Source organism: Vombatus ursinus, unplaced genomic scaffold (genome assembly GCF_900497805.2).
Source record: "Vombatus ursinus unplaced genomic scaffold, bare-nosed wombat genome assembly UNPS02014812.1, whole genome shotgun sequence".
In the NCBI taxonomy this organism is placed as follows: domain Eukaryota; kingdom Metazoa; phylum Chordata; class Mammalia; order Diprotodontia; family Vombatidae; genus Vombatus; species Vombatus ursinus.
Window position 1 is genome coordinate 62,197,532 of NW_020954590.1, and position 15,743 is coordinate 62,213,274.

Genomic DNA, 15,743 nt, shown 5'->3' on the forward strand with positions numbered 1-15,743 from the left:
GTACTGTTACAGTTGCTGGTTAAGAAAACATGAAATGGCTAAAAGCTATTAAGAATTCAAAAATGCTCTTATAATGCATTTTATTAATTATGATATCATACATTTCAGAAGTTGTATATCTATTCAGTTGATGGAAGATATAATTGTTTATGGATGTGTAGACCTGTTGCAAGAACTCTAAGAGTATCCCAAAGACACACAGTCCACACAAATTGAGAATCGCTACTATATATATCATATATCCTCTTGACTATTATTGATAACAAGCATTTATATTGCACTATAAGGTTTTCAAGGCTCTTTACATACATCATCTCATTTGGTCTTCATAACAACCCTGAATGGTAGGTGCTATTACAGATAGGAAAACTGAGGCACAGAAAGGATGAATGACTTACCCAGTGACTCATAGCTAGTGAGTGTCTGATGCGGGATTTGAATTCAGGTTTTCCTGATTTCAAATCAAAAACTCTACTGACTGCTAGACCTAGAGCTACAATGACTGGTCTATATCATGTTTCCTCTTCAACAATACTCTGGGTGAGTCACTGCCCTTTCTGGGAACAGGTGCTAAAGAGCACGAGGGGACAGAACCCTGAGTTATGAGGCTTCAGGTGGCTGGAAGGCAAAGATCCAAGGCAGGAATGATAGCACAGTAGAGAGAGACTGGACTCTGGATTCGTGACAGTTGGAAGCCTTGGGGTTTGGGGAGAACAAGCGGGAAGTCTGAACTGAGGAAGAGACAAAACCATCTATTCTCAAGCAGGGAAGAAGGCAAGGAAAGGACACAAAGGGAGGGGCTAGAGCAGCTGAAGCAAAGAGAAAGATGAGCTCCAGACTCCAGGGGCTTTATCTGGACAGAAGCAGTGATGACAGGATGTAACCTTCCCTCTTAGCAGCTCATGAAGTAGGGGCCCTCCAGCAGTCAATGCTAGGCCAGCCTTCACTCTTCTTCCCAGAGAAACATTTAGGGAAAGAGAATGAAAACTTTAGAAGAATGAAATAAGACTGACATTCAACGTGGGTCTCGTAAGTTTAGTGTGATTTCACAGGTAACAAAGGGAAGGTCCTTCCCACCCTAGGAACCCCTCACCTGCCTAAAATTCCTTCAAAATGGGGCAAAGCTCTTTATTATACAATTATTCTTGAGTCCATGGCAGGACTTAGCTTCCCACCATCCACCAGACTAACCCTAATCACCATTTAATATTCCAGTATGAAAACTAGACAGCGGAGGATAGAGTGCTGAACCTGGAGTTAGGAAGACCTGTGTTCAAATCGCGCTTCAGCCACTAACTAGATGTGTGACCCTGGGCAAGTCACTTAAACTCTGTTCACCTCAGTTTTCCCATCTGTAAAATGGAAATAATAACAGCACCTTCCTTTCAAGGTTGTTGTGAGAACAAAAGGAGTTAATATTTATAAAGTGCTCTGTGAACCATAAAGTGCATAAATCTAGCTGTCATTATCATTATTATTATTATAAATTACAGTACAACCAAGAAGACACATTGCACACAAATGACAATTAAAAATGTACAACTCTCCAACATATTAGAAATTGCAAATTTACATATTATTAAGCGACTCTATACATGATAAAGAGATTCCAGGGATAAGAGTCATGGAGGCAGGTAGGGTCAGTCATGCCATGAGCATCCCTGCTCCATTGGAGTACATCCTGGGCCTCTACATAGCCAATGCTTCGAACCACATGAAGGATTCTATGTCAAACTCCTATCAGCTGAGATTTCTGAAGGGGCAGTTCCACTGAGCTATTCTTCCTCCTTCAGGAGCTTTATGATTTAGATTCTATTCACCAATTTTCAGACATACTTGGAGGAATTCCATTGGCACTTTTCTATAGGTAGACATTCGGAGGTCAAGAAACAACAATGCTGGTAATTTGCTGTGGGCCTGAGATAAATGTTCCCTTGTCACCATTTCTCAATGCAATTTGACAAATGATTAATGTGCAAGGATTTCAAATTTAACACATATGATGATGCAAATTGAGCTCAAAGCACTCAGGCTTCCTCCACAAAAGATGTGAGGGAAAGATGGGAAAATAGTATTTCTGAAATCTGTTTTCAATCTTATGTGCACAGAATCACGAAAAGTTCAGAACTGGCAGGGACCCCAGCCATCATCTACTCCAACCCATACCTAAGGATCCTCTCTATGACATTCCCCAAGGTGTTCATTCAGCCTTTGCTTAGAGACTTCTTGTGTCAGGGAGCCCACCACCTCTTGAGACAGCTCATTCCATTTCTGAGTGCTTCTAATTGCTAGGAAAGTTTTCCTAACATCAAAGTGAAATCTCTTTTCCTGCAGTTTCTTGTCCTGCCTTCTGGGGCTCTTCTACATAAGCTTTTCAAACTCTTGAAGAGGGCTATCAATCGCATTAGAAGTCTCCAGACTAAACACCTCCAGTTCCATCACCCAATCTTCACATGGCGTCATCGGCCTCCAATTCTCTCATCTACTTGGCCTCCTACAGCTGCACTCCGATTTGGTTATGGCCTTCCTCAAATGTGTCATCCAAATTGAACACAGTATCCCAGATATGATCTAACAAAGGCAGACAAAGAGCTTATCCCTCCTTTTCTTGTGGACGTTATGCTGCCCAAGATTATATTTTTTCAGGTAACATGAGGTAGTGGATAAAAAGCCAGAGTCAGGAACACCTGAGTTCAGGTCTCACCTCTGACCCATATTCCCTATGTGTTTAACCTAACTGGTCAGACTGATCTAGCTGAACAGTTGACCTCTCTGATTCTAACAGCTGACCTCTTAAACAAGGGTGAAAGAAGACATTAGTGGTGACTCGTGCTTGACCAAAGGTTGGAGATATTCAGATAATAATTTAGGAATAATAACTAGTATTTACATAATGCTTCCAGGTATGTAAAGTGCTTTCCATATGTTCTCATTTGATCCTTACTGAGGTAGGTGCTAATATTTTCTCTGTGACAAGAAATGAACCTGTTTATTATGAGTCAGAGGGTTGGATGAGTCCTCAAACAGCTGAGGATCCCAGCAACACTCACTAATCAACTGGAATAATAAGAGAACTACAGAAGTCTTAATGGTCTTTTTCATTCCAGTTACCCAGACAAGGTGTAACCCTATCAGTAGGGATGCCTTCAAAAGCAGAAGACAGTGACACATAGCTGGAAAAAAAGAAAATTGAAAATTGACTTTAAAGCACTTGCTCTCTGCCCCCTCAAACTCTCTCTGCATCTGGATACCTCATTAGGACTGCCCCCATTCACCCAGGAAGTCTCTAGCCCTCCTGGCAGGTGGAGGCGTTTGACCCATCCTCACAGCCATCTCCACAGCTCCTGCCACAATCCCATGAATTTCACTAGTCACATGCAGATTACAGGCAGATTCGTTTATCTTGAATAATACTCCATTTAATACTCTATCGCCAAACCATCTCAAACTGAATATACTATCATCGACCCAAACTAAGCACAAATTTGGTAGAACTGCTTAGTTTTCCCCATCTTTGACTCTTTCTAGAATGATGGAGTCTGCGTCAAAGGACATAGTTTTGATCACTGGCTCTGTTACATTCTATCCATGTGGTCTCTGTGAACCCTAGTTTCCTTATTTGTAAAATGAGGGAGTATAACTAGGTGATTGAACTTAGGTTGTGCCTCTGAGTTCTCTTCCACCTCCATTTGTATGATAATTCTCCGCAGATCAGAGGAAAGATGAGGACTTCCTCGAGGCCTCCCCTTATTGGACTTTGGGCTTCTGATGGCTCTTACCCAGGGGTATTGTAAGGCTCATATGAGAAATGGATGTAATGAACTTTGCAATCCTTAAAGTGCTATATAAATGCTGGTTATTATTACTACTGTTATTATATAATTAGCCTGCAGTCTAGTGATGATTCCATTTCCTGATTCTTCTACTACTGTATTCAAATAATGTTTATAGAGCTATATAGGGATGTGTTCATAAATGTTTAATAACCAGCTTTAGAGAGGGGAAAGGGAAAGGAAAAGGCATTTATGTAGTGCCACACTATGCTAAGCTTTTACAAATGTCTTCTCATTTGATCCTCACAACAACCCTGTGTGGGAGGTGTTATTATGATCCCTATTTTATAGTTGAAGAAACTGAGGCAGACAGAAGTTAAGTGACTTGCCCAGGGTCACACAGCTAGGAAGTATCTGAGGCTGAATTTGAACTCAGGTCTTCCTGACTCCAGGCCCAGCACTCTATTCATTATGCTACCTAGCTGCCTGTAAAAAGCAATTGGGAGGAGGAGGGAATATATGCATACACACTTCCAAGTTGGATTTGCATTGTTAATACTTTCTTAAGTCTGGACAATCAACAAAATAATAAACCAAGCTCTTGCCAATATCTGAGGTGTAACTGCTCACATAGAAAATTTAACAATGGACTGGCTCCAAAATGTCCATCCCCTGGTCAAATATTTGTTTAGTATTTTTCTTCTGCTCTGTGTCCTCTACAATATTTGCCTATGTCAGTGTCTCCACTGGGGACAAGCTCTCTCTCAGTTACTCAGTATAGCACTTAAAACAGCATCACACATGGGTTGGCACTTGATAAATGCTATCAGATGATTTCAATTCCTGGGCTTGCAAGGCTGTCAGGATGAATATAATGTTATGGTAATCACTGCCTCCAGTTCTAACAGCTGTCTGATCACACCCCTGCAATTCTGATTCTGACAGAAGGCAGGTGGTCAGGCTAGGGCTGAGTGTGCCCGGGAAGAGAAGATGCTGGATGGTCACTGGCTCTGGCTGCCTCAGCTGCTCATTCTTACCAATCCTTGTGAGGCATGAGACATTTTACCTTGGCCTTAGGTAGTCTTTGTGTGGGAAGTACAAAAAATTCAGAGAGAAAATGCAGACAATGCAAAGCATTCTGGTGAAATAGTTTGGCTAAAACTAAACCTTTTTTACATTCAGACGCTGTCATAGGAAGGTGGGGTGGGTTTCTCTGCAGGCTCATCATCATATATCAAGGCATGTGATGTGTTTTAATGCAGTCCATTTTAGCATAGAGAGATGAACACTGTGGTTGAAGGGGAAAAAATTCATCTGTAGATTCCATCTTCGTACTAAAATGAACAGAGCGAGAGAAACACGGGAATAGACAGGGGCTATAAAAGGAACAAACCAAGACCATGATCTAAGAGCAGGAGCCTTGAGTATGAAGTTAGAGGTCATGGAATCACAGGATCACACAGTTAAAGATAAAAGAAAACTCAGAGATCATCAAGTCCAAGCCCATCGTTTTACTGATGAGGAAAATGAGGCACAGAAAACTTAAGTGACCTGCCTAGGGTTGCACAGTTTATGTATCTGAATCGTCTTGGGTTTGAATCCTAGGTTACAGTTACAGTAGTAACTATGCTGCTTATTACCTGTATAACCTTGGCCAAGCCTTCCTTGGCCTCAGTTTCCTCTTCTGTTACATGAAAAAGCTCAACTTGATGATCTACAGATTCCCTTCCAACTCTAAACCCTTTGAGTCTTTTAATCTGCTAAGAATGATATTCCACACAAAAATATCCAATGTTATTTATCCAATGGTATTCCAATATAATCCAATAATTCTGATATAATCCAATCTCCAATGGCATTCCAATGAAAATGGATTCTTTTATTACAAGAAAATGAATCCTAGCAATTTTCCACAGAGAGAATGTTCTGACAGCCTAATCTCTCCAGACAAGGTTCATATTTGAGTGAGTTACTTATTCCCTTACTGTTGACTAGGTAAATAATCAGAATCAGCAGATTTGAGGTCCTTTAGGCAAGGATAAGCAGCTTAACGCAAAGGACTGGGGTATAAAAGCCCCAAGCTGGGAGAAGCTGGCACAGAGATTTGTTCCTTACCAGCAAAATGGCTTTTCATTCCCTGCTGTTCCTTTGCCTTGCTGGACTGGTGTTTGTGTCTGAGGCTGCACCTGAGGTGAGTTTGGTTACTGAAAGTCATCCTTTTGTGGTAAGCCTCTCATATCCACAGTGGACAAGGTAAAAATGGTAACTTCTGGCTAAGTTACTTTTTAACATTTTTATAATTAATGGCCTTTTAATCTTTTAAATCTTTTAAAATGCAATTAAATTGAAGTAATCCCCAGAGAGGGTTAAGTTCCATCAAACGTCAATTGAATTGAGCAGGGAGTTAATATTCTCTGCTGTGTTCTTACTGCTTCTTACAGCAGTTGGTGCCTCAGTAATTGCCAATGAATAATGGAAATAGGAGTGGAATGAATGCTAGTTTTCCAGGGGACCTGGCCTTTGTGAAATTTCTGCATGGAGAACAAATGTAGATGAGACTATACTGCAATCCTTTGCCTACATAACATATCTCCCTGGCCCAGAAGGCAATAGAACTTCTAAAAACTTAAAGCTGTCCCAAAGTGGACTGAGCTGCCTTAAGCTGGAGGGGACTCCGTCTCTCTGGAGTCTTTAAGTAAATCCTAGATGACCCTCGTCAGGTATGTTGTAGAAGGGAGTCTCACTCAAGTACAGGTTTTCATGGCCCCTAAGTTTGCTTCCAACTTGGAGATTTTGTGATTCTGTGATATACTTATTGAACCTTAGAAGATTCTTGATTTGGAAGGGATAAAGTTTCAATCATATACTTACCTAATTCTTTCATCTACTGTAAAAAATTACCTGAGAAGGAGGGTTGCATACTGTGGAGACCTGAGTTCATACCCTGCCTCAGACCCTAGCTATGTGACCCTGGGTAAGTCACTTAACCTCATTTGTCCTCAATTTCCTTATCTGTAAAATGGAGCTAACAGTAACACCTACTTTATGTGTTATTATGAGGATCAAATGAGATGACATATGTAAAATGCTTTTCAAAACTTATAAGTCTTAGCTATCATTATCCAATGTTTAAAAAGTACATGCCATTAATTCTAAAGTTACTATGAAGGCATCATTATTGTCATCACCATCATCATCATCATCATCACCTACATGGCACTTTAATGTTTACACAGCTCTTTACTTATGTTATCTCATTTGATCCTTGTAACAATTCTGTGAGGTCGGTGCCAGTATGATACCCATTGTACAGATGAGGAAACTGAGGCTGGGAGCAATTAAGTGACTTGCCTAGGGTCACACAACTAGTAAGTGTTTGAGGTGGGATTCAAACTCAGGGCTTCCCTGCTTCAAGTCCATTAATATCCATTACACCACCCAGGTGCCCCATTAAATAATTAAATTATCCAATACTTTCTGGGGCAACTCCTACCACAGGTTTGACTAGGAATGCAATCTAGATGAATGGGCTTGATTTGTTCAGCATCTCTAAGAGCTTTGTAGGTACTGCTGCAGCAGCAAGACAGCCCAGGGCAAAAGCTGGTCATACATGAGAAACAGCCTTCCAATGGGACTCAAAGCTCATTTTAGGTACTACTAAGAAGTAGGAAAGCATACATTTGCCTATCTCACTTCAGGTTTCCAACCCCCGCACTGAGTTTTTCTGTTGCATTCTACAGGTCCATGGAGGTGACGATTCCAAGTGCCCTCTGATGGTTAAAGTTCTTGATGCAGTCCGAGGAAGACCAGCAGCCAATGTGGATGTGAAAGTGTTCAAAAAAACTGAAGCGCAAACTTGGGAGCTCTTTGCAGCTGGGTAAGTGACAAGCACCTACTTTTTGCAAAAATGATTTACATCCATTATATAGATGTGGACTCTGGTTGTTAATTTTTCCAGTTGCTTCTCTACCATTTGTCAGAGAGTGAGACATTCACATAGGGAAAGAAAATGCTATCATCCCGTATCTAACAGCAAACATTTGTAAAGGGGACAGAGGCATCACTTTGGGACAAATGCTTGCTCATTTTTTTTAGTACGGAGTCAATCCTGGGTTCCCCAATCATATTGTCAGCAGACAACAAAGTTCCAGAAGGTCCCACCAAGCTGGAGAGGCTATTAGTTCAGGTCCAGTGATGGACTGTATTATATGCCTGTCATCTGAAGACCAGCCTAGGTCATTTCACAGGGGTTCAATCAATGAACAAATATTTATTAAGCATCTAGTATACCAAGACTACTAGGCACTGGGCCACAAAGATGAAATAATCCCTGCCCTCAAAAATTGTAAATCCTATATAGAAAGATCATCAGAAGATTGCCACAAATGTCTCACGAAGTCCATTACTCAGGCATAAAAGAATTGTGATTTAAATCAGTGGAGGGAGTATCCATGTTCATGAAATCCCAGATTTCCATAGAGTTCTTTATACTTCACAAAAAGATTTATAGACATTATCTTTTTTTACTACTCATAGCCATCTTTGGAGGTAGGTTATGTAAATGTTTTTAATCCTCATTTTGCAGATAAGACCCAGAGAGATGAAATTTCTTATTCAAGCTCATACCGCTAGTAAGCAGCTGAGCTGGAACTAAATTTCAAGTCTCAACTCTCAGGCTAGTGCTCGATTAGATACCTCAAAAACCTGTTAGAGACACAGGCTCAAATCCCACCTGAGACCTAGGTAAATATGTGTTCCTGGGCAATCACTTAATCTCTCTGGACTTCAGTTTACTCATCTGTAAAATGAGGGGATTGGATTCAATGACCTCTAAGATCCCTTCCAGCTCTGAATCTATGATTCTATAATCCACTGCCAGGTAACACCTGCCATTCAATATAAAAGTGAGTTCTAAATCCCGCTCACCAAGGCATCCCTACCCTTGAAACTTTTCACAGAAATCACTGCACCTATTAATAAACCTAAATAAACCTCTGTCCAAAGACAGAGCAGCCAACCTAGCCTTACAGAACCAAATGGAAGAAGAGAAGCTGTTTAGTATTTAAGCCTCTTGGAAGGAGTACTTTTGTGATTTAATTGAATCTGTAATAGCCACATTATGATTCTTCACCCATCATTAGAAAGTCTATTTTCTTGAGGGGATTTTAATTGAATTTGTATTTGTCTGTTCATTTTTGTCTACACAAATGCCAAGTAGAACTTGAAAAGTAGGCCAATAGAGTATTCTAAGCAGGTGATGCCATTCTAACAACAGAGAATTCAGATGCTTGGTACGAAAATGACTTGTCAAGGAAAAGAAAATAATCCATCCAATTTGAGTTATTCTTTCTATATTAGAAGAAAGATTAAAACAATCAAAGACAGGACTAAAAAGAAGGTGCAAAGCTATCAAGAACACAGCCACTTTCCATGTCCCTCTGTTTCTTGCAACCTTTGAATCCTTTGCCCATGTGATGTTATTGGCTTCATCCTGAACTTTACCTTTAGGAAACAACAAAAACTAGACAAAATCCATTTGTAGATCAGTAACTGTGGAGACTAAGCAAATAAAGGGATAAGCTTCCTGTCTTTTTTTTTGTACCTTAGGTGTCTCCTTGCACATCTAAATCTCCCTGAACTGTAAAAAAAACTCATGCATGTGAGAGGAAAATGCAATCTCAGTGTGAGAACCACATTTGGAGACTGAATTACTCAATTCATCTCATAGGATTTAGAGTTAGAAGGGGCCTCAGAGATCCTCTAATCCAACCTGCTCACTTTATATAATGCTATCCAACAAACATTGATTAAGCACTTACTCCTCTGCAAAGCACTGGGGACTCCTGCATGAATATGCATGAATATTTTCTCCACCTCCAACACAAAGGAAAATAATATTCTAGACTAGAAATAATGAGGGTTTTTTTTTCGTTATACGCCTCATAAACATCTGGTGCCCTTATTGAAACAACCCCAGTGAAGTGACTGAAATTAAATAGCAGAAATGTAGTTTGGGTTATATTATGTACATAATTCTATTTTACCAGTGTTAGTGTCATCTTGCTAATTATTTCCTTGATGCCTATAGAGCCACACACTATTTAACATTCACTTTTACATTGTCCAGGAAAACCAATGACAATGGAGAGATCCATGAACTCACAAGTGATGACAAATTTGGAGAGGGTTTATACAAAGTGGAATTTGACACCATCTCCTATTGGAAAGCCCTTGGTGTTTCCCCATTCCATGAGTATGCAGATGTGAGTATAATGGAATCCTGGGTTTCTCTTTTTGATTCAGGTGATAAAGGGTAAAGTACTATGTATACACTAATATACTTCTGAGTTCATCTAGGGAAAGAAAAATGCAAGAGTCCATTTGTGGTTCACCTTTGAAAACTAATGTCTAGAAACTACCAAATTTACCCTAAAGTCAGTCAGGCCCATGAAGTATTTTCTTGAGTCAGTGAGACAACCCTAGTTTGGGTCCTCTGATGGAGTTGTCATGAGAAATAAAATTTTGACTAACTAACGACCAAGCAGAATTGCATTATTTTACCTTGGTTCAGATGTATTTGATTTCAGAATTTCTATTTCTTATTTGTAGCAGTCAGTGGCACCTAAGATGTTTTTGCTTTCTATTCAATATCACAGTTTTTGTGTGTGTAATAAATATTTGTTCTTCAGTTTGATAACAAAAACCAGTTATAAAAGTAGTGCAAGGTCCACCCCCCTCAGCAGTGCATAGAGTAGTTGGTTATAAGACTACCAGCACCCTTGTTCCCAAAGCTCCCTTGTCCTTTGTCTGCAAAGCTACTAGAGAACTAATTTACGAAAGGTTTCTCTCACTTCTTCTCCTTCCTCTCTTTCTTCTCCTTCCTGTCTCCTTTGTCCCCATGAAGAAATTCCTACACTGTCTTGGTCAAGGTTAAATAAGATTTGAAAGTGCTGGATTTCAAAATTATACACGAAAAGCTGCAAAAAATCTTGACTGCCTCTGCAACAAATTCTTATTCTTCAGCTAGACCCTCACAGAGGTACACTGATCCTTTAAAAAAGATCATATTGATATTATTGCTCCCTAGAGAGGCTCTTTCCATCCTTCTGATCTCTCCTCAAGTTTCCAATGCCATACAATCTCCTTCACCTTCAACAAATAGCCTTGCCTTTCACTTCATGCAAAAGATTGATGGACTCTATCATGTGTTCCTTTGTCTCCCTCCCTCTAAACCTCAAAATCTCATTTTCTTCCCTTCAGTCTGAGAAGATGAAGTGATAGTCTCCCTTGCAAAGGTTAGCCCTCTTCCACCTCAGCCTTGGTCACGTCTCCTGTCTTCTGAAAGCAACTAGCCCCACACTTTCTTTCATCTCCATTTGCTTCCTCTCTGTTGACTTCTTCCTGTTTGCCTCTAAACATGCTTAGATCTCCACTATCCTTAAAAACAAAGAACATAAAACCTTTCTCTTTATCCTGATATCCCATCTAACAAACTTCCAAATTGGCACATCTAGCTCCAATATCTTCCCTAAATTCCAGACCTAACTCTCCAACTTCTTGCTGGATATCTCCACCTGGACACCTCTAAGTCAACATGGGCAAAATGGAACTCATCATCCTCTCCTGTAAACCTGTCTCCCTCTTCCATTTTTCCTACTTCTACTGAGGAAGCCTTCTAAAATTTCTCACCCAGGCCCCAATGTTCAGAGTCATATTTGACTCTTTTTTCCTCTCTCACCATTCCCCATTCCTCCTCCTCCATCTGCATTCTCTTATATTTGTCTCCTCTTTTCCATTGCCACAGTCACTGCCCTACTTTGGGACTCTGGATTATTGTTATAACATCCCAGGTGGTCTTCCAGCCATTAGTCTCTCTCCTCTCTAATACATCCTTCATATATCTGAAAAGATAATCTTCCTGAGGCATTGTCTTGACTATGAGACTTTTCTTTCTACCTTAAAAGCCTTTGGTGACTCCCTTCTGAATATGGGATAAAATAAAAACTTCTGATTCTGGCATTCAAAGACCTCCCAAGTCTGGTTCCATGCTACTTTTCCAGCTTTATTTCACCCTCTTCCCATCCAAATCGCATTGTGCCACCCCCTGTAGTCTTCTGTCTCTATTCATTTGTGCCCACAGTAGTCCCCATGTCTAAAATAGGCTTCTTCCACATCTCTACTAAAGAGAAAGTTGGGGGCAGGAGAGGAGAGAACAGATAAAGACACTTATTTAATTCTAAGTTTTATTAGTATTAATATATAGTAAACTACAAAGTCCTTGAAAACAAAGACTACGTCTCTTTTTTTTCTTCTTTGTATTGGGGAGGAACTGTTTTCCTTTTCTCCAAGGAGGGAACATAAGGTCAGTAGCTTGAGTCAATAAAATATTTGGATTTCCATTCCTTGTTCAAACCCTTCCAAACTTTTAACAAAAAAAAAATGATACCACCCCTTTCTGCAAAAGCCAGCCCACCCAGGGAATTTGTCTAGCAATCACAGAATGGCAGAATTAGAAAGGACCTCAGAGGCCCCATTATCCAGCTCATACTTGCAACATGAATCCATAACACATCCAGCAATGGAGTTTTTCTCCCCCCTTCCCCCACTTTCTCCTTCACAAACTCTATAGACAGGACCTTCACTACTTCATTTCATTTTCTAGCACTGCTCTTCTTGTTAGGAAAATTTCTCATATTGTAAAAGAGTGAGCAAATTATGAGGGAAGAGGAAACCTGCCTGAAAGTTCCTGCCACAGAAATTTTTAATTGATTCTCCATATTCTTCACTCTCCAGGCACTAATTCTAATGATGGTTCCTTTGCCTTCCAGGTGGTGTTCACCGCCAATGATGCTGGTCATCGTCATTATACCATTGCTGCCCAACTGAGTCCATACTCCTTTTCAACCACAGCTATAGTCAGCAACCCAAAGGAGTAAACAAATGTCATTTTTCTCTGTGGCAACAGCCATTAATAGAGGTTCGGCAGGGGAGAAAGGACCACCTTTTATGGAGCTAATAGTATCACATTTTTCCACAAAGCAGCGTTTTCACTTTGTTATTAACTTGGGCAGAGTCAATAAACCATTCCTGCTAAAGCACTTCCTGTTTCCTGCATTTTGATTCCTTTTTCTGTATCCACAATAGTTCCCCTAAAGGATCCTGAGCTCACCAGAACAGGGAAGGCAGTGTTCGAGAGTGTAAAAAGCACTGAGCTTGGACTTAGAAGTCATAGGTTTGAGTTTGAACTCTATCTCCTTTTAGCCCCATGACCTTGGGCAAATCTCTTCACTTCTCTAGTCCTCGGTGTCTTCATGTCTTCAAGGAGGATTCTAATACTTACATGACTAACCTTGAAGGGTTCTTGTGGGGGAAAAATGCTCAATTAAATAGCTCACAATAAAAATGTGAGTAGTTATTATCATTATTACAGGAAAAAAAAAAGAAAACCTGGAAATTCCCTGGCTGGAGCTTTGGGGGAAATCCCAATTACCAACATTTTCCAGGACATAACATAACATAACAAAAAGAATTCGGAAATAACTACTCTACCACCTTCCACTTCCAGCTCAGTTCATTTTTACTGAGCCATCTGTAAACTCACAGTAACAAATCGGAAGTTGAAGAAACTTCCAGTTTTCCACAAGCCTTTAGAAAAAGTATTCATAAGTGAGTCTTCTTTAAGGTAGCCTAGTCAGGGGTGGGGAATGTGTGGCCTCGAGGCCACATGTGGCCTTCTAGGTCCTTGGGTGGTGTCTTTTGATGGAGTTCAAATTTTGCAGAACAAATCCTTTTATTAAGGGGATTTGTTCTGTGAAGTTTGGATTCAGTCAAAGGGCCACACTTGAGGACCTAGAGCACCACATATGGCCTTGAGGCCACAGGTTCCCTGCGTCTGATAGGCCATTGTTCCTTTATCTGCCTCTAAATCATCTTACTGCCTGCAGGTGATGCCTTATCTACCTCTAGGCTTCACTGGTGTTGTTGGGAACAACTTTTTATATAGCAGGTCAATTGCCTCAGCACCAAACCACTGTACAGATGATCACTAGCCCATGCGATTCCTTCAACCAAGACTTCCCTCTTGCAAGTGGTTCCCAAATGCCACAGAAAGGGAGCTACAGAGTAAGTCCCAGCTCCAGCCCTTCCTGCTATAGTAGTGGCAGGACTAAGGGAGACTCTCTTGTGATTCTGGCAGCTCTGATATAAATCAGTGACCCCTTACTCCTGTCGATCAATCAATCTACTATATGCCCATCACTGTACTGGGACCTGGGGATACATGTGCAAAGAATAAAACAGTCCCTACTCAAAATGAGCTTATATTCTAATGGGTAGGACAGAAGCACATATAAAACTATGTACAGTATAAAGTTAACAAGTGCAAATATACACAAAATACTTAAATACAAAGTAGTTAGGAGGGAGGGCACTAAAAGTTGAGGAAGATCAGGAAAGGCTTCATGCAGAAGATGGTGCCTGAGCTGCATCTTAAAGTAAGAGAGAGGCCCTATGATGTGGAGGAAAGGAAGAAATGCATTCCAGGTATGGGGGAGGTGGGGTGGCCAGTGCAAAGCTATAGAGATGGGAGATGGAGTGTCTTGTATGAGGAACACCAAGAAGGCCAGTTTGGCTGGATCAAAGAGTAGGAGAGGGTGAGTAATGTCCAATAAGGCTGGAAAGAAAGGTGGGGACCTGGTTGTCTAGGGCCTTACAAGCTAAGGAGAAGAATTTGTATTTTATCCTAGAGGCAATAGGGAGCCACTGGAGTTGATTAGGTAGGGAAATGATCTGGTCAGATGTGAGACTAAGGCAAAATACTTTGGCAGCAGTATTTAGGATGGATTGGAATGGAGAAAGACTGAAGGCAGGGAAACAAACTAAAAGGCTGCAGCAATAATCAAGATAAGAGATAGGGACTGAACTAAGGTGTCCCCAGAGTGTATATGACAAGATGTTGGAAGACAAGATGAACAAATCTTTATTGAGAGCCTAACGCTGTGCTGGATATTGTGTGGTATAAGAGATCTGAACTCACAAGAGAGATCTGGGTTTAAATGCTATTTCTAACCATTACTAGCTGTGTGAGACATTAATACATTTCTTAAACATTTTCTGCCTCAGTTTCCTCATCTGTAAAGAGGTAATGATAATATCTATAGTACTTACTTCACAGGGTAGTTATGAGAATCAGAGACAATGTGCTATGAAGTGGATAGAGATTAAGAAAAATTGAGCTTCTTAAAGAATAAAATTGGCCAAATGGAAAGGGAAATACAAAAGCTAACTGAGGAAAACAACTCCTTAAAAGCTAGAATTGAGCAAGTGGAAGCTAATGACTCTATGACACTAATGACATCAAGAATCAAATAAACAAACTCAAAAGAATGAAATAATAGAAGAAAATGTAAAATACCTCATTGGAAAAACAACTGACCTAGAAACAGATCCAGGAGAGACAATGTCAGAATAATTGGACTACCTGAAAGCCATAATCAAAAGGAGGACCTGGACAGCATCTTTCAAGAAATTATCAAGGAAAACTGCCCTGATATCTTGGAACCAGAAGGCAAAGTAGGCATTGAAAGAATCCACCAATCACCTTCTGAAATAGATCCCAAAATAAAAACTCCAAGGAACATTATAGCCAAATTACAGAACTATCAGGTCAAGGAAAAATTATTGCCAGTGGCCAGAAAGAAACAATTCAAATATCAGGGAGTCACAATCAGGATTACACAGGACTTAGCAACTGCAACATTAAAGGATCAGAGGTCATGGAACATGATATTCCAGGAGGCAAAGGAGCTAGAACTACAACCAAGAATCACCTATCCAGAAAAATTAAGCATAATACTTCAAAGGGGGAAAATGGTCATTAAATTAAATAGGATTTAAACTTTCATAAGAAGACCAGAATTGAATCAAATATTTGATCTCCAATATCAAGATCCAAGAGAAGCTTGAAAAAAG

General features: G+C 40.2%; 1 protein-coding gene across 1 annotated transcript; it reads left to right on the top strand.

The window, feature by feature from the left end:
• The first annotated feature begins 5,822 nt into the window (after positions 1-5,822).
• On the top strand, positions 5,823-12,871 carry LOC114054255 (transthyretin). The gene is made up of 4 exons (XM_027877434.1): positions 5,823-5,964; positions 7,514-7,650; positions 9,901-10,036; positions 12,602-12,871. The coding sequence occupies exons 1-4, from the start codon at positions 5,896-5,898 to the stop codon at positions 12,707-12,709; spliced, it is 450 nt and encodes a 149-aa protein (XP_027733235.1). The 5' UTR covers positions 5,823-5,895; the 3' UTR covers positions 12,710-12,871.
• Positions 12,872-15,743: the final 2,872 nt, after the last annotated feature.

Excerpts from the sequence above, each read along its gene's own strand:
- LOC114054255 (XM_027877434.1), top strand. The coding sequence starts at position 5,896 with ATGGCTTTTCATTCCCTGCTGTTCCTTTGCCTTGCTGGACTGGTGTTT. Across the intron at positions 7,651-9,900 it reads TGGGAGCTCTTTGCAGCTGG|GAAAACCAATGACAATGGAG; the intron begins GTAAGTGACAAG and ends TACATTGTCCAG. Across the intron at positions 10,037-12,601 it reads CATTCCATGAGTATGCAGAT|GTGGTGTTCACCGCCAATGA; the intron begins GTGAGTATAATG and ends TTTGCCTTCCAG.